Genomic DNA, 16,720 nt, shown 5'->3' with positions numbered 1-16,720 from the left:
TTGGATCAACATTTTGACAAAAAAGAAAAATCTTTTTTTTTCTTTCTTTGAATCCCATTACTTTGTAAAAATTGTTTTATTTTTATTATTTTTTTTTGTTTTTTGTTTTTCTTCTTCAAATGAGCGAATGGTCATCTTAAAAAGACCCACCTTCAAGGAAGGTAGTAAAGTTAGCTGGCTGGGTAAAAATCCCTGCACGTCGCTATCTATGTATATTATAGTCAACAACGACAGCTATGAAAGAACATTCAATGCATCAAAGGTATTTTTTTGTGTTTTTTTCTTTTTTTCTAAGCATTATAAAATCCTTTCCTGGTACACCTCAGGATAATCCAATGTTTTAATACTTAGGCAACACTGGCTTATAAAGTCCATGGTTGAATATAAGCCTTGAAAAGTTTGTTTCTCTCTCTTTTGTGTGTGTGCGTGTGTATGTGTGTGTGCGCGCGTGTGTTTTGTTCGTATATATTTATATATATATTTTAATAAGTAAGGATGGGAAATTCAGGACTTGTGGGCTTTGTTGGTTTTAAAGGAAACTTGCAACACTCGGTCTCCCAGGCGGTACCCGTTGAGGCTGGCAATGGCCATGGCTGCCTCATCATAGTTGGTCATGGTGACAAAGCCGAATCCCTTGCACTTGTTGGTGTTGAAGTCACGGATGACTTTGACGTTGTTCACCGCACCAAAGGGGCCGAAGAGCTGCCAGAGGACACTCTCGTCGGAATCAGGGGACAGGTTGTAGACAAAGATGCACCAGCCTGTTCCTGTGTGACCAGGGATGTTCATTCCCACAAGGCTTGTCATCCCGTCAATGGTGATTGGGGAGAACCTGGGGGGACAAGCAGAAGGGGGGACTGGTCCAGACATCAGTCTGACCGTGGATAACACACAGATGCACAGACACAGACATGGGGCAGAGGCCTGAGTGAGTGTTTGCAGGAGAGTCTTCAGGGTTTAAAAACCAAAATACAAAAACTAATGTCTGTGGCATTTCTTCTAATGGGAACAGTTAGACTGGCTAAGGCACGTATATGCCAAGAGAAAGGCCTAGGTCAACTCCTAAAAACCACGAAGAACTCCCAGAGCAGGGTTCTGTCATACTATCAATCAAGTATATGTTCACAGGGTATCCCACTCTGACCCTCACCCTCCCTCCCCACAATAGATCGTGAGCTCTTCAGAGAAGGGGCCCTACTTCATTCATCCTTTTGCTCTACTTATTTATTCAGTGGAGCCCATATGGGAATCTCACAGACATGACACGTAGAAAACACTCAGTAACTGCTTATTGATTGAATAGGTGAATAACACTGGTGGATGTCGATGCTTGGGACATTTCATTTATTTTTTAAGCCAGTTTAGGAGATGGCCCTAGAAGTGCTCAAGTCTACCATCTTTGCAGTCCCTTGACTTAACGGTTGTCAAAGATCTCTCAGTATTATCAGGCATGGAGATACATGAGATCTCTCGATATTATGGGGCATGGAGATACATCCATTGTTATTAATCCAATGGGTGGCTTATGTTTCACTTAGCATTTATTCAAAAGAGTTCCGAAAAAAACCCTGAGCAATAATAATAAAGATGTATCACTCCTTGATGCTATATTATCTGGAATTCATTTCTAAGCATCACAGGAGTGAGATTTCAAGAGGTTTGTGCACTTATATATCTTGAATCACTGTACATTAGAAAAGCAGAAAACTGTTATTTGTCCTATTACAACTACTTTTGTATTAGGCTTCAAAATCTTCTTAGTTTTCACGTAATCTTGAAAAGAAAAACAATCCTTTAGATTCTATTCACCGTCTGATAAAATATGTATGTGATTCATGATGGATGCATCAGATGAAAACAATTAGGTTACCAGTGCCTACAGCAGAAAAAATATTTATGAACATTTTACTTTATACCAAACTCATACAGGTATTTTGACTCTATACACTGACTAGTATCCTGCTTTTCATGTGGTTAGTTTTTGTTTTTTGTTTTTTTTTGAAGTGGGGGATAGGAGGAGAGGAAGCAAAACCTGGGGAAGTGAACGGATAAAGTGTCATTTAGGAATGTTTTTAAATTACACATATATTATTAGAGATTCAAAACTCCTATGAAAGAATAGTTGTGTATCTAACTAAAATTTAGATAATCAAATGGCTGCTGAAGATACGCTAAACATAGCGACTCAACAGATATTATTTTTGGTATTGTTCACTACGTCAGTCTTCCCTCTTACTTAAAAACAAATAACAGGACAAAACCAAAAACATCATGGTAGAGATTCTTAGCAGGGCAAACCCATGTCTAATTGTTATTTGCATTATTTCTGAACATTGTCTTCTCAACCTTCTCTCCTCCAACTGAGTCAACTGACCTCTTTCGGTTTATAGGTAGAGAATGGCTAAATATTATAAGGCCAAAGTCAGGGCCAGCAAAGAGGTTTCAAGTAGAGCCTCAACTCTAGATGGTAATGTTACCTGGAGCACTTTGGTAGGAAGGACTCTGGATCCAAATCTGGGTTTAACAGGAAAAGAGAATGCTCTTACCAACTTGTGAAGTTTACTGTGGGTGGGGAACTGGAGGAGACGGCGTGTGCATGCCGCACTGCAGTTGTCTTTCCTGACCTCATCTACGTATAAGCATCACTCTCTTCATAATATTTGGTGCAACCTCACAATAGTTCAAGAGGAGCAAAGGTATTGGACAGAGCTGGGAAAAAGTGTAAAATGCGTGGGAACAGGCAAGCAGTATGCTAGACACGTGGAGATAATTCACAGTTACCCTCATGGGGGCCGGGATTGAGATTCGAGAGGCTGGCACCCTGACCGTGAAGTCTGCAGTCAAGTTACTTTCTCCACTGCGTGCCAGTTTCCAGAGCAGGGTACCTACCATGCACAGCAAGTGGTGAAAGGCCTGCCTCATACAGGGAGTGTGACTTGGACTGTTCAAGACCACATCTCTTTCCCTTGACTGCAGGAAGGGGAATTAAAGTGTGCAGCTCTACAGAGCAGGATGATGAAGATGTTATCTCCCTAGCAGCTCAGTGGGGCTTATCAAAAGTACACGTGGGAATCTCATGGACACAGTGACATAAAGCACCCAACCTCCCGAGATTCAGTTTCCAGACTAGGTCTGGAACACCCTTGTGACTACATTCAGAAAGTCCCCCAAACCTTAACACCACAAAAAGGTTTTAAATAAAAGAAACAGCAAGTTTAAAACATACATACATATATAACCAAGGGAGGATTGCTAATAACTGCTAAAACCTGTAACAAAAGAAACCCCTGGTTGAGGTGCACACAGATACACTTCATTCTCAGGCTGGGCCCTGAAATGCACTTTGAGCTGGGGGCGGGAGTCATAAGGTCATCCACGCACTTATTCATGCTTTGGCCAGGGCTGGTAGTCCGAAATCTAATTTTTCCACTGACAATCATAAGATGATTAGCGAAATGTTCTAATTTTGATTTGCTGGAATCTTCCCTCTGAATCTTGGCATTGCTAATGTAAAACAGTTGCTTTGCAAGTTTGCAAAATCATCTGGCAAAGAGTCACAGCCTTCCCTCTTAGGGGAGCCGCTCAGAGGACCAGATTATCAAAGGCTTGGTAGCTGTGGCACCTGAACCATAGGAGAAGCCCACCTGCAAATAAAAGAAAAAGTGAAACACACAAACACACTTTGTGTGCCCTAAAAGAAACAAAACCAACTGAGATCTGAAAGTAAAAGAGAATTTGACATGCTGGTGGAAGAAAAAGGAAGAATTAAAAAAAAAGTAAAGTTAGTGAATTAAAAAAAAATTCTAGCCCCAGTCTGTGCCAACACGGACATCTGGCAATCTGTGGAGTTTTAATTACCTCTTTACGCCATAGGCCATATTAAGCAAATTGTCCAGCCTGCAAAGAGAAGGAGGGTCTCTGGGTTAATGCCTCACAGATGGCAAGATCGCTCAATGGAACTATTAATAAGAATGCTCCATTTTCAAAGAAGAAAAGCTCAAAAACTTTCCCCAGTGCTTAGGAGTCTATCCGCTGGTAGTTTCCCCTTTTCCTGCCTCCAACTAAAGTAATTCATGTTCAGGTCAATGCTAGAGTTTAAAGCAAGTGTCTAATGAACCTTCCTTTCTTTCAAGGTCTCAATTAATCCCACTCCCCCCACCTCTCAGAACATTTGTGAGGATTTTATTTTACGTTGTGCTGTGAAAATTTTTAAAAAGGGGTGGCATCTTAAGTTGTTCACCTTTTACTGTAATGAAATTTATGAATAAAGGTCCCTGCTCCAGATTAACAATATAAGCACACACATCATGCATATCAGAATGGATCTTTTCTCTTAGCCTGGCTACTTTAACTAAATCTTCTTACCACACACATCTTTTTTTTTTGATGTGGGGGGAAGTTTGAGGGTTCAGATTTTTTAAAAATTAGCTTACTATTTACAACCTGAAAGCACCGCCCAGCAAACTGCCATTTTGTTATAATCTCCTTCACCTTCAGTATCTTACTTGGGGATAAGCTATTCACATCATGGGGCAGTAGTAACCATAGTTTCCACCATTAGAAGCCTGCTGGAAAGGTTTTTTACATAAATACTGCATGTACTCTCACCCAAAATAAAAATTAGATGACTTGGACTCTTCATGACATCATTAACCATTTCATGTTCGGGGGGCATGGGAGTACACTCCAGAGGCTGATTTTTCTCCTCATTGTGGCTAGATGGAAGGGCCTACTATCTTCCCATGTGATGTTTGAAAAAGAGAAAGACCTTTTCATTAAAGGGAAGTTGGGACATGGGTGGAAAAAATAATTTTTAGAATTATTATGGGTAGGTCAAGAATATTCTTATCTCTTGCATAACAGAGGTCGGACTGCCTACATGGTCAAGGTTGGACTGCCTAAATGGTCAAGGTTGGACTGCCTACATGGAGAGAAATCTGCCTTTCAGAAATGTCCCAGGAGAAGGGGAATGCCCCGTTGCACCTGGAGCTTCCTGGGGGTTGGGTACCCAGAGGAAACACTAATAAGGCTTGGACAAAGTCTTCCTCCTTGTCTTCCCGGAGTCTGCTGACAATGTCAGAGTAAAGGTAACACAGAAGAGAGGATCCCCTCTACCCCCACCAACCCAACAGAGTTACCGGCAGAGGAAGGAGGAGGGCAGACCAAACCATTCCCTCTGGCAAGGATGTGCCTCCTGGGCTGCTATTTTCTTTGACTTTACTAAAAGCCACTGCCTTAGCTTTAAGTCTAAACTGCTGAATGTGGTCACTTATCTGTGATTAACTCTTGTTGAAACTGAACCTTCTTATTTGGTTAAGTGCAGAAATTTTGTTTCAATCAAAGAATTTGAAGATTAATCACGGTCACAGCGGTAGTTTGAAAGGGGCCTTAGAAAAAGCATCTGGTCCAATCATCAACATTTTACAGCAGTGGAAACTGAGATTTGGGGGCAATTTCCCACAGTGATTCCTAGAGGCAGAGGTTCTCACCCCACCCCATGCTTCAGGGCCGTGGGCTTCCCTGGCTCTTGTCCAGCACTCGTGTAGCAGGGCTCTTTCCCCCGTGGGCACGCCTACCTGAACCTCTGAGCCTGGTGGTGGAGTGGGCCGGGGTAGCGCCGGTTGGGGGACTGGTAGAGCTGGGAGAGCAGGGCCTGGCTGGACTTCTGGCTGGGGTTGTTGGCAAACTTCACAGTAATCGGTTCCGTAGCACCACTGGGCTTCTGGCCATTCAGCCCTTTGATTGCTTCTTCTGCCTCAATCCTCTTATCAAACCGGATAAATCCCACCCCTCTGGACACTCCTGGGGAAAGAGAAAGAGCCTTGATAAAGAGTGAACAAACCAAACTGGTAAACCTCTCCAGGAAGAGATGCGCTGGGGCCCATGGATTTCCCTGGGGAGTCAGCCCACCTGCGGGGCCAGGGCTGAGCCTGGCTTCCTGAATCCTTCTCACCCATCAAAGTGCACCTGCCTGCATTTCTGCCATCATGGCCCTGGACAGTGACCCCCACCCACAGAACACAGGCATCTTTCTCATCTGTCCCTTCCAGCCCCCCCCCCCGCCACCCTGCTCAGTCCTCAGGTCTCCCTTCAGTTGCTGTAACTGATCACCCACTGTCCAGTTCCTAGTCCTCCAATGTGTCCACCACACCTGGCAACTAAATAATCTATTTGAAAAGCAAACTCTGACCATAGTATACCTTTTAAAAACATCTTTTATACTTTTTCTGCACCTTTTCAATTTTTAACCTTGTGCATGGTACCTATTCCTCATTGCTCCCCACTCCAAACACAGAAAAACAAATGAACAAAACCCACAAAAAAACCCTTCCATAGCTCCATGCTGCATACAGATGAATTCTGGACTTCTGGGCATGGCATTTAATGCCCTTGATGATCTGGCCCCAACCCCCTGCTGAACCTCACGTCAGCCATGCTGAACTGCCAGATATTTCTTGAACAGGTTATGATGTTCTTCCTCAACTCCACACCTTAGGGTATGTCCTATCCACCTATTCTACAGGATACATCCTATCCACCCAGCATGCTCTGTCCCTCCTTCTTGCCAGATAACTGCAAGTCATCCTCCAAAACTCTGGTCAAACATCAGCTCCTTGATGGAAACTTCCTTCCCAACAGTGCCCACCAGGCACAGCACGCCTTCTCCTGAGCTCTCGCTGGGCAATGGACAGCCCTAGCAGGTACTCATCGCACTGGAGTCTTGTACGGGCAGGACTGTGCCACCTTCATCCCTGGTCGCTGGTGTCCCTCTGCGCAGCGTCTGGGGCAGAGCTGCCTTCAGTGAGGGTTTGTTGTAATAGTCAAATGATAAACACATGCTAAATGGCTCCCAGGGGGTGCTTTAAATTAGAGTAGGTGAAAATCTTCTGTCATCAAAAATGCAGCCTGGGGGTAAGTCGAGGGAGGGATAAATTGGAAGATTGGGATTGACACATACACACTACTATATGTAGTACAGGTAACTAATAAGGACCTAGTGTATAGCACAGGGAACTCTACTCAATACTCTGTAATGGCCTATATGGGAAGAGAATCTAAAAAAGGGTGGATATATGTATTTGTATAACAGATTCACTTTGCTGTACACCTGAAACTAACACAACATTGTAAATCAATTATACTCCAATTAAAAAAAAAATGGGGGCTTCCCTGGTGGCGCAGTGGTTGAGAATCTGCCGGCCAATGCAGGGGACACGGGTTCGAGCCCTGGTCTGGGAAGATCCCACATGCCGCGGAGCAACTAGGCCCGTGAGCCACAACTACTGAGCCTGCGCGTCTGGAGCCTGTGCTCTGCAACAAGAGAGGCCGCGATAGTGAGAGGCCCGCGCACCGCGATGAAGAGTGGCCCCCGCTTGCCGCAACTAGTGAAAGCCCTCGCACAGAAACGAAGACCCAACACAGCCAAAAATAAATTAAAAAAAAAAAAATGCAACCTGGGTGCCTTTCTTACTGACAGGTGGTGGCAGCGGTTGCTTTTCTTTATGATGGCCAAAGTATCACAGCATCAGATCCTGGGTTATCCCTGCACTGCTACTAACTAACTGGACAGAAGTCACATGCCCCGCTTTGGACCTCTGTTTCCTCATGTGTGAAATGAGGCAGTTTGAGGTTGCCTCTAACTTTACAATGCTATCATTGGAGCCAGAGCTATACATATAGGCTCTTTTCACATACAAAAGTAATGTTATTTGGTTGAGGGTTGAAAGAGACTTTGAAGGTCATTCAGCCCCACTCCCAGCCTGATGGCTGAATCCTCTTTACAACTCTGCCAAGTAGTTTAGCTGCTGCTGGAACAATTCCCACGATGGAGATCTCCTACTTCCCAAGATGGCCCATTTTAAATTTCGGCAGTTGATTGATAAAAAGTCTTTCTCTTAGGTCAAAAATCTGTTTACTCATGACCCGTATCCTTTTCCCCAAGTAACCACTACCTCTCTGCTCCCATGGGTCACAAGGCACTGGCTGGTGGCACTGAGACACAAAATACCGACAAAAAAATACTTAACCTGTGACTTGATCCACCAGGATTCGTGAGGTGATGATACGGCCATATTGTGAGAAAAGCTGTTCCAGTTCCTTCTGGGTCATGGTTTTGGGAAGGCCGCTAACGTAGAGGTTAGCATCCCTGATTGAGGCAGAGCTTGGACGCGCGTATGAGACCTAGGAAAAGGCAAGAGGTGCTAAATCCATTACAGGCAACACCCTCTGAGTAGAGACTGAGTCGACAAATGAGATGACAGCCCCGCGTCTGTCATTCTAACTCACAGTGTCAGTTCAAATAACTCTGTAGTTCAGATTTTTAGCTACTTTTGTAATAGTAATGAGAACCAGGAGAACAGCAATAGAGGAACAAAAGGAGAGTTGGTGATAACTTAAAACAAATGCACAGATAAGGGTCTCTAAGTGCAGAACAAAATAGCTACTGTATGGCAGCTGTTAAATGCAGAACTACCCACGCATGGAGTTCTGAAGATGTACCTCCTGGATGTGGGTGTATAGATGATTTACTGTATCCAACACATAATAATCTTTGAAAAAACCAAAAAAAACCCCATGAAATTCTGCTCTGCAGATTTCTTTCCTTGCCAACCCCACCCCACCCCCATCCCCTTCTTGAACACATAAAAGCGATCAGGTTCTCTGCAAGATTTTTTTATGTCCCATCCTTTGAGTTGTTCCAATCTGTTCTCACAAGGTCTGCTCTTGCTGAATGACAAAGTGCTGGTGAAATGGGGCTGAATGAACATCTGCTTGCGAAACTGGATATGTGACCTTGTCATAACATCTGCAAGAACCAGTTGCCTTCTAACTTTGAGGCGGAGCAGATGAAACCACAATAAAAAAAAATGAGGGCAGGATGGAAAGGAGGGAGGGAGAGGGCAGTGGAGAGAGAAGTGAGCCTCACCGATGGTTATAATAAGTTCGACTTTGTAAATTTGTCCTCCCGGATCTCTCAACTGCTTTTTTTTTTTCCCCAAAAAGCTAACACAGAAGTGTAAACAGATCTGAAATTCCATCTGCAAGAAGCCAAATCTGTAGCAGTACACATAAGCAAAGCAAACCCCAGCAGTCATTAATTTTAGACTTTCATTTACTTATTTATTTATTTTTTAAGAAAACAACATCAGACATTTGAAATATAATTTACAGCTAGTCTAACAAAAGCACTTTCCTGCTAAAGCTATTTCTGGGGCGGTTATGGCTCAGAATAGATGATGAAAACAGTCATTTCAGAGCACATCTGACAATGTTGGACAGGAAGGGACCTATATGCCTTATTAGCATTTTTTAGTTTTATTTAATTTGTATAACCAATTCACAGGACCTGCTAAGACTATAGGGGTGAGTGAGTGAGTATGTGTGTGTGTCTGTGTGCTCTGCATACACAAAAGCACGTTTGCAAAAGGAATTATACATGTTAAACTGGACTTTTGGCATTAGGAACTAAACCTCCAGCAGGGAAGGAGACCTTGCATCTGAGAATGGGTGTAGCAGCGGATCACGCAAAGAGGCATGAAGGATGAGCAGACCCCCTCACCCATGGCACTCTCTCCCTTTCCATGCTGAGATGCCAGGTCCCTTTCTGGGTTCCACACCTAAAAATAGATGTTGACTCAACAGATAAAATGATGTGAGTGACTAATCTGCCTTGCTGGCCTCCTCCTGCCAATGGAGCAAGGCAGCCAGTCTGAGCATTTACCTCTTCTAGAAACTCATGGGTGGCCTCTGTAGGCTCCTTCCCAGCACATGGATGACATGCACAGAGGCCATTTCATGGAGGGTCCCTGTGTGTGTATCTGGGGGTGAGGACTGAAGGACCAAGAATCCCATGTGACTGCCAGGACAGGGCATCACTCTACACAAGGTCCTCCTACCCCTGTCCTTTCAGGTTATAACTTAGCAGAAGTATTTTTTAGGCACGAGGAGGGAGCGGTAGGGAGAAGGAAATAAAAACATCACAGTGATATGTCTATGGTAATGAGGGTCACCCTTGTCTCACCCCTGCCAATTACTGACAAATTAATTATCTGAATGATCTTCATGCTCCCCCAAAACATACCTTCCCACCTCTATGCTTTTGTTCATAGGGAATATTTTCCCACCTACTTCCTCAGGTCCTAATGCCACTCTTTTTAAGACCCAGATCAAATGCCACCTTCTCTAGACAGCTTTTCCCTAATCTTACCTCCTCCTAAAAATCCCCCTCGAAGTGCTCTTGATGAACCGCACCCATGGTACTTAAGCCATCTGACCTTGATTTTCCATCCCTCTATCTAGTCTGCTGATCTCCTTGAGGTCATGGGTTGTGTTTGTGTGTCTTATTCATCTCTGTGGTTCTAGCTCCCAACACAGAGCCTGATACTCGCAGGGTGCTTAACACCCACTGAAAGAGTGAATGAACACCCACGGATCATAATGAATGACTTGGGTATTAATGGCTCTTTGGGTTAATTGCAGCTTGGATTCCTCCACTTAAGGGGATCGCTGAGAGTTAAGCATTCTGTGTTTTCCTACTAAGTCATAGCTGTGTTTTCCTACTAAGCTAAGAGCTAAAAGACATGTTTCCCATTCTCCAGTATCTTGGGTTGGAAGGACTGAATCTTGTTCGAGAACTAGATTTAGAGGCCTCTCTTAGCAAGCATTTTCTGAGGATCTACTATGAGCCAGGCATAGTGCTGTATGCTGGGGATACACAACAAGCAAGAACAGGCGTGGTCTCTTGCCCTAAAGGACTTCCAAGTCCAACAGGGGCAACAGACAACACACAGCAGGTAGTCAATAAATAAGCTGAATGGAAGAATGGTGCATATATGGACCAATTATCATAATGCTGCAAGATGTGTGCCATTCCAGGGCTGTATATGTGGGGCTGGAACATAGAGAAGGGGAGGCTAGTCTCCCTTTTAATTAAGGGTTAAAAGGGCCAGGAAGGAGACAGAGCTGAGGTGAGACTGGTGGTGAGGCAGGTCGTATCACAGTGTGTGGTGGGGTCAGGGAGCCATGGCCTGATGAGAGCCCTCCTCTGTTGTGAGGACAAAAGAGATGATGAAGGTCAAGGGCTTAGTGCAGTGCCTGCCTGGCACCCAATAAATGCACAATGGGTGGTAATGACCTTGATCCCCTTATTTTTGGGCAGCTAGAGCTGGGGTACAGGGGAGAGCAGGCTGGGGACAGATCTGCTAGGGAAAAGGAGCTGGCACTGGAAATTCAATGACAGAACCAAAACCATTTCCCCAAAAGAGGATTCTGACAGAGGCAGAATCTCAGCGAGGGAGTTTTACTGTGACAGACCCCAGTCACTGAGCAGTGACACATCCCTAGGGTGAACAGCACCTCAATCATTCACCAAGCCTAAATCCCGCTTAGTTTTTCTCCTCTATTTGGAAACTTAGGTCTATTGTTCTCTTAGTTCCCTGTCTAGGAAACCTGCAGAAGTGGGAGTGGGCGAAAAACAACACGAAAAGGATCTTCCCACATTCAACGTCCAAATGCTTGCCCCAGTATCGAAACTTTTCAAGTTTCTTCATACATTTATTAAACCCTAACTGAGTGACTACAGGTGTCAGGCCCTTTGTTAGGCTGAAACATTTCTAAAACAATCGCTGACTTTTAGCCCCTCCAGAGAGTCCGCCATTGCTGGCTTATTAACCCCGCTAGAGCCCGAGGCTTCCAACGCTGGAGAAAGTGCCCTAAAGAACCCTGTGCCTCAGACCATCAGGATCCTGCTCACTTCTTTCATCCAGAACCTCTGAAAACAAGACTGGTATTTCTACGCCCGCACCAATCTTGCTCTGGACCTCAGGAGCTGGAGTGAGGAGATGACCCCTTTCTCTCTGGGTAAGGGTGGCCCAAAGGCAGGTGACTGTACAAATGATCTTGATGGAAGATTTGCAGTCACTCCAAACTCCTTATCCCTCCCCATCCCTGCAGGCTCACAGTAACCCCTACTCTCCGCAAGACTGACAGTACAGCACGGAGCTTATGAGACATGGGCTGGCTCCAGTACTCACTAGCTTTGTGACCTTGGGCAAGTAATTTGATCTCGATAAGTCTGTTTCTTTACTGGTAAAAAAGGGGAACAATTCTCCTTTGATGGGTTATTGTAAAGAATTAAGACGACAGACTTAATGTGTCTAGCACATACCTAGAGTTTAGTATCAACTTGGTAAATATTATTATGTGATGCCTCAGACAGACTTTTGTGGGTCAGTCTGGGACTAGCCCCCATTGGGACACGCCTTCCAATTTTACCACACAAGCAAACATCCGGAACACTACCAGTAAGCGCCTACAAAGCACTGCCCTCCTCCATCAGACGGGTGGGGGTCTGGATCATCCTTTACCACTTCGCAGCCATGAACTTCCTCTAGCACATTCCTACAGATTCCACTGCCTCACATCCACAAAGTACTTTCCACTTTCCAAAATGACTTCACAAGGCTGCTCTCTGCGGTAAGGCAGGCACTGTCATTCATCACAGATGGGGCAGCAGGACCAGGGCTGGGGCTGCCCCTTGCAACACAGCACTCACAGGTTCCTTCACCGGCTCACAGCCAGGGCTTGGCAGGGTGGGAGGAACAGCACGGCCTGGGGAAAAGCTTTCCTGAGTCATCGGGCAACACCTTGGTCCTTGTCTGACCCGCCATGGTACAGAAAAAGAGAACAGTTGGAAAGCATGATAAAGACATGATCTTGGGTGCTACGAGGAGGGTAAGATGAGAGGAAAGGGGCTTCTTGAGGAAAACACTGGTATTAGAAGATGAGAGTTCATTCATTCCTCCCCTTCTTGAACACTTACTGTGTGCCAGGCCCTGTGCTGGGAGAGTTTTAGCTTTAAGGGTTCCACAGTCTGGTGAGGGAAGTAATCAGACAAGTGGAGAGTGTAATACAGAGGGCTGCTCCTGACAGGGGGAGACTCGTTTCCCACGCCCGGCGTTTCCTCCCATGCGGAGGATATGCCCCCTGGAGTAACAGTCCAGGCCTCTCGGTACCCCTGCAGCTCCTCTACTCTGGGGAAGTGGAGCGGTGGCTCTGAATAGGCTTCAACAAGGGGGATGAGCATGTGGGCCTCAGACTCCGCCTGCTTCCTCCCTCCCGGGAGCCAGATGCCAGCCGGAAGCCCACTTTCTACTCCAGGCTCTAAGTTCTATGGGAGCCGCCTATGCTCTCCTGCGGGGAGGGCTATGGGGTCCAGAGCACCTGTGACACAGTATGTCAATCTGTCAAAGTGTGGGGTTCCAGGTTAGGAAGCCCATTGTGTCCACGGAATCCATTTGGGCCTTAATCATTAATAAAGAACTTAGGATTCCATAAGTTTTTCTCTTTTTGTCTTATCTCTCAATTGGTTTAAAACTTGGATGTACAAAACAGGGGTGTCATTTGTTGGGCCCTTTTGAATTACAAGGATCTCTACCATTCACCGGATGTTTTCATGAGCTAGGCATTCTATTCACAAAACTGCTAATCTCCACAACCATAATTCATGGTAAGTGGAAATAAGGGTGACAGGTGACACTGGTGATCTCAGCAGAAAGCATTATCCTTGAAATCTGTTTCACTGAAACTTGATGTTGGAAGTGACCTCAAAAGTTCAGGGCAGGATGTAAGACAGCTGGCCAACCACCTTACACAGTTCCAAAGACAGGAAGCTCACTACCTTACGAGGCATCCTACACCATCACTGGCCATCACTGGTTATTGGAAAGTTCTTCCTTCTGCTGAGTTCAAACCTGTCTCCCCCGTAGCGTCCAACCTTCTCCTGTTTCTATTCTGGCTCCACACACTAGGAGCGTCCTTCCTCAACACCCCTTATCTTGTGGGTCTCACTGATAGGCGATAGAGCATCAGGCAACTGTATTTTGAGGCAGGTCACTCCAAGGAGTTTCTCATTTATGTTACTTTAACTGAAATGGAGCGTCTATTCTGGAATGGAGACAGGGGTTAAGAGCAAGCGTTTTGGGGTTAGAGAGATGCAGATTTAAATCCTCATCACTTACTAGCTATAAATGGTAAGGCTTGAGGTAAGTCACTTACACTTTCTGAGCTATATCACTTGAATAACCTAGTTTAGAAGCTTTCTAATAGAGCTATTAGAGCGTTAAACAAGCTAATGCATATACGATCCTTAGGCACTATGCCCGGCACACAGTAAGTGCTAAATAAATAGTGGCTTGGATACAATTGTTGTGTACTTAGGCCTTATGCCAGACACTGGGGGTACAAAGATGAATACAACAGTCCCTGACACGTAGGACTCTTAGTCTAGCAGAGGAGACACACTCCTTTCAGAAGATCAGGCTGCAGATTTTCCCCAGTCTGTTGTAGCACCCCGTACTCTCTGAGTGAGCAGAAACTCCCTAGAGCAAACAGATCCCTGGGGACAGACATTCCACAGAGACCAGGAGGATGGCAGCAGAGAACAGACTCTGGTGCTTCCAGGGCCTTCTAGGAGCACACCCTCCCTGGGACTTCTGATCCCACCACCAGGAGCTGGGAAAGAAGAAGGAAGCCAGCTGGCTCCTAGAAACAAGAGTTTTGATTGTCAGGATCAGCTTACCCCTGTGTCTGTGGCTGCAGCCCTGCCCACAGGCAGGACAGGTGTCTGCTTATGTGGCCCCACTCCTCAAACTTCCCCCACCCACTACCTGATATATGATCTATGACTGATATGATATTCTTTTATCTTGAGAAACCTGATGGTAATGTTTCTAATGAGTTCTGATTGTGCTACTTCTTGCTGCTCAAGACCTTCAGTGTTCCTCCAGCACCTTTTGATGGAAGCTCAAATCCCTTACCTGAGCATCCAAGGCCCTCTGGGATCTGGCCCAGCCTCTCATCTCCTGCTAACCCCTCTAAGCACCCTATGCCTCAATTCAAATAAAATGTCTCTGGTTCTTACTGTCTGTTCATCCTTGTGGCAAAATGAACTCCTGCCCATCCTTCCAGGCCCAGCCTGAATGCCACCTCCTCCATGAAGCCCAGACACAAATGACTGCTCTCTCCTTGGACTCTACAGATGATACACATTTCAGTGGCAGCAGCTATCACACCCTGCCTCCCATCACAGCCATCTGTGCTAACACCTCATCTGCCCAAATAGTCTGAGCATTCTAGCGGTCTCTGCAGACCCTCTGTGGCATCTAGTCTCAAAGCCTTACGTAGGGCAGGAGCACACATTCTCTGAATTGAAACAAAATGTGTAATATACTGTATGTAATGCATTTTAGCTCCTTTCCCAGGCACTGACTCTGATGTGGAGAAGGAGCTAGAGGGAACCACAGATTTGAAGCGTATCCAAGAATATCATGAGAGTACTTCTGGCACAGAGTAGGCTGGATAAATAATTCTTTTAAAAAATGGTGTGGTGATAGAATTCGTGTGCCTTAAAACTTCTTTTAAAAAGTCCATCTAATTATCAAGGGGGATTATTGGTATGAGGACCTTGCTGTCTGTCTAGTGACCCCCAGAAGGGAGAGATGTGCTAAAGGTTTTATGGCCTGGTTAGCGGAAGAGCTGGTCTCAGACTCAGGGTTTAAGACACCGAGTCTCCTCACTAAACTTCAACTCCTGAATCTTGCTATACTGGTAAGACTGCTGTGGCCACTTGGAAGCTCCACGATACTTTCCACTATACAAAGTAAGACTTAGATTCGTTCTTTATGTATCTCTGAAACATGTAGATGGGAAAAAGTCTTCCCCTCTCCCCATGTAATTTTTACCTTAGGGGTAACCCTATTCACTATCATCTTCATGCTGGGGAGCATTACTCAAGCAATCCACTATAAGCCAGGATTACCTATAAGTGAGATATTATTAGTTCCATTTTCCAGACGACAAACTCTGGCTCAGTGAGGTCAAGTACTTGTCCAAGGTCACACAGCTGAACTAAGACAAAGCTGGATATGACTAAGTTCTGGGATCTTTCCACTATGCCAGGCTATCGTGGACAGTGAAATAGAAGCTGTGTACTTGGCACAAACTGCTACTTTCCCTGGAACGTTACCAAGCTGGAGAGATCACGCTATAATATTTTATTAGCTAGACTTAAAGTTGGAAGGAACCATTCTGTAGATGAGGAAATAAGTCCAGAGAAATCAACTAAGTTGTCCAAGGTCATCCTAGTACTTTCTAACGGAGCTGGACCGGACTCTCCATCTGAACTCAGAGCTCTTTTGAGTGGACAGCAAGGGGTAAGGGGAGAGGGATGTGGCTCTATGACCTTTGACAGACCAGCTGATCTGCTCTGGGGCTTCATGGTAACCATGGAGAAGTGATCCTTTATTCCCCAGGGCCGCTGATGTTCTAGGCCAGCATTGTCCAACAGAACTTTCTGGGATCAAGAAAACATTCTAGATCTGTGCTGTCCAACATGGTAGCCACCAGCTACAGGTGGCTATTGAGTACTTCAAACATGCCTAGTGTGACTGAGGAACTGAACTTTTCATTTAATTTTAATTATTTTAAACTCAGATGTAAATAGCCATATATGGCTAGTGGCTAGTAGACAGAACAGCTCAAGGCCCAGGAACAACACAAAGTTATAGCATCTCAGAGCTAGAAGGAACCTTTAGAATCATTTAGTCAGACTCCAGTCTGGTATAGGAATCCCTCTAAGTCACCCCTGACTCCATTTGCATGTGTCTGACAATCAGGGACTCACTACCACCCAAGGCAAATGATAGACACATAGATTCTCTTT

General features: G+C 45.1%; 1 protein-coding gene across 1 annotated transcript in view; it reads right to left on the bottom strand.

Moving 5' to 3' along the window:
- Positions 1 to 504: 504 nt before the first annotated feature.
- ELAVL4 (ELAV like RNA binding protein 4) overlaps positions 505 to 16,720 on the bottom strand; it is an 84,145-nt gene continuing 67,929 nt past the window's right edge. The window contains exons 4-7 of the mRNA XM_059898417.1: positions 8,028 to 8,181; positions 5,577 to 5,802; positions 3,859 to 3,897; positions 505 to 832 (exon numbers count right to left, since the gene is read on the bottom strand). Of these exons, the coding sequence (XP_059754400.1) occupies positions 505 to 832; positions 3,859 to 3,897; positions 5,577 to 5,802; positions 8,028 to 8,181 (747 nt within the window). The remainder of the gene's footprint in view (positions 833 to 3,858; positions 3,898 to 5,576; positions 5,803 to 8,027; positions 8,182 to 16,720) is intronic.

The sequence above is a fragment of the Balaenoptera ricei genome, chromosome 1 (assembly GCF_028023285.1).
Source record: "Balaenoptera ricei isolate mBalRic1 chromosome 1, mBalRic1.hap2, whole genome shotgun sequence".
NCBI lineage: Eukaryota > Metazoa > Chordata > Mammalia > Artiodactyla > Balaenopteridae > Balaenoptera > Balaenoptera ricei.
Note: the sequence above shows the minus strand (reverse complement) of the source record. Positions and strands in the feature narration are given on the sequence as shown.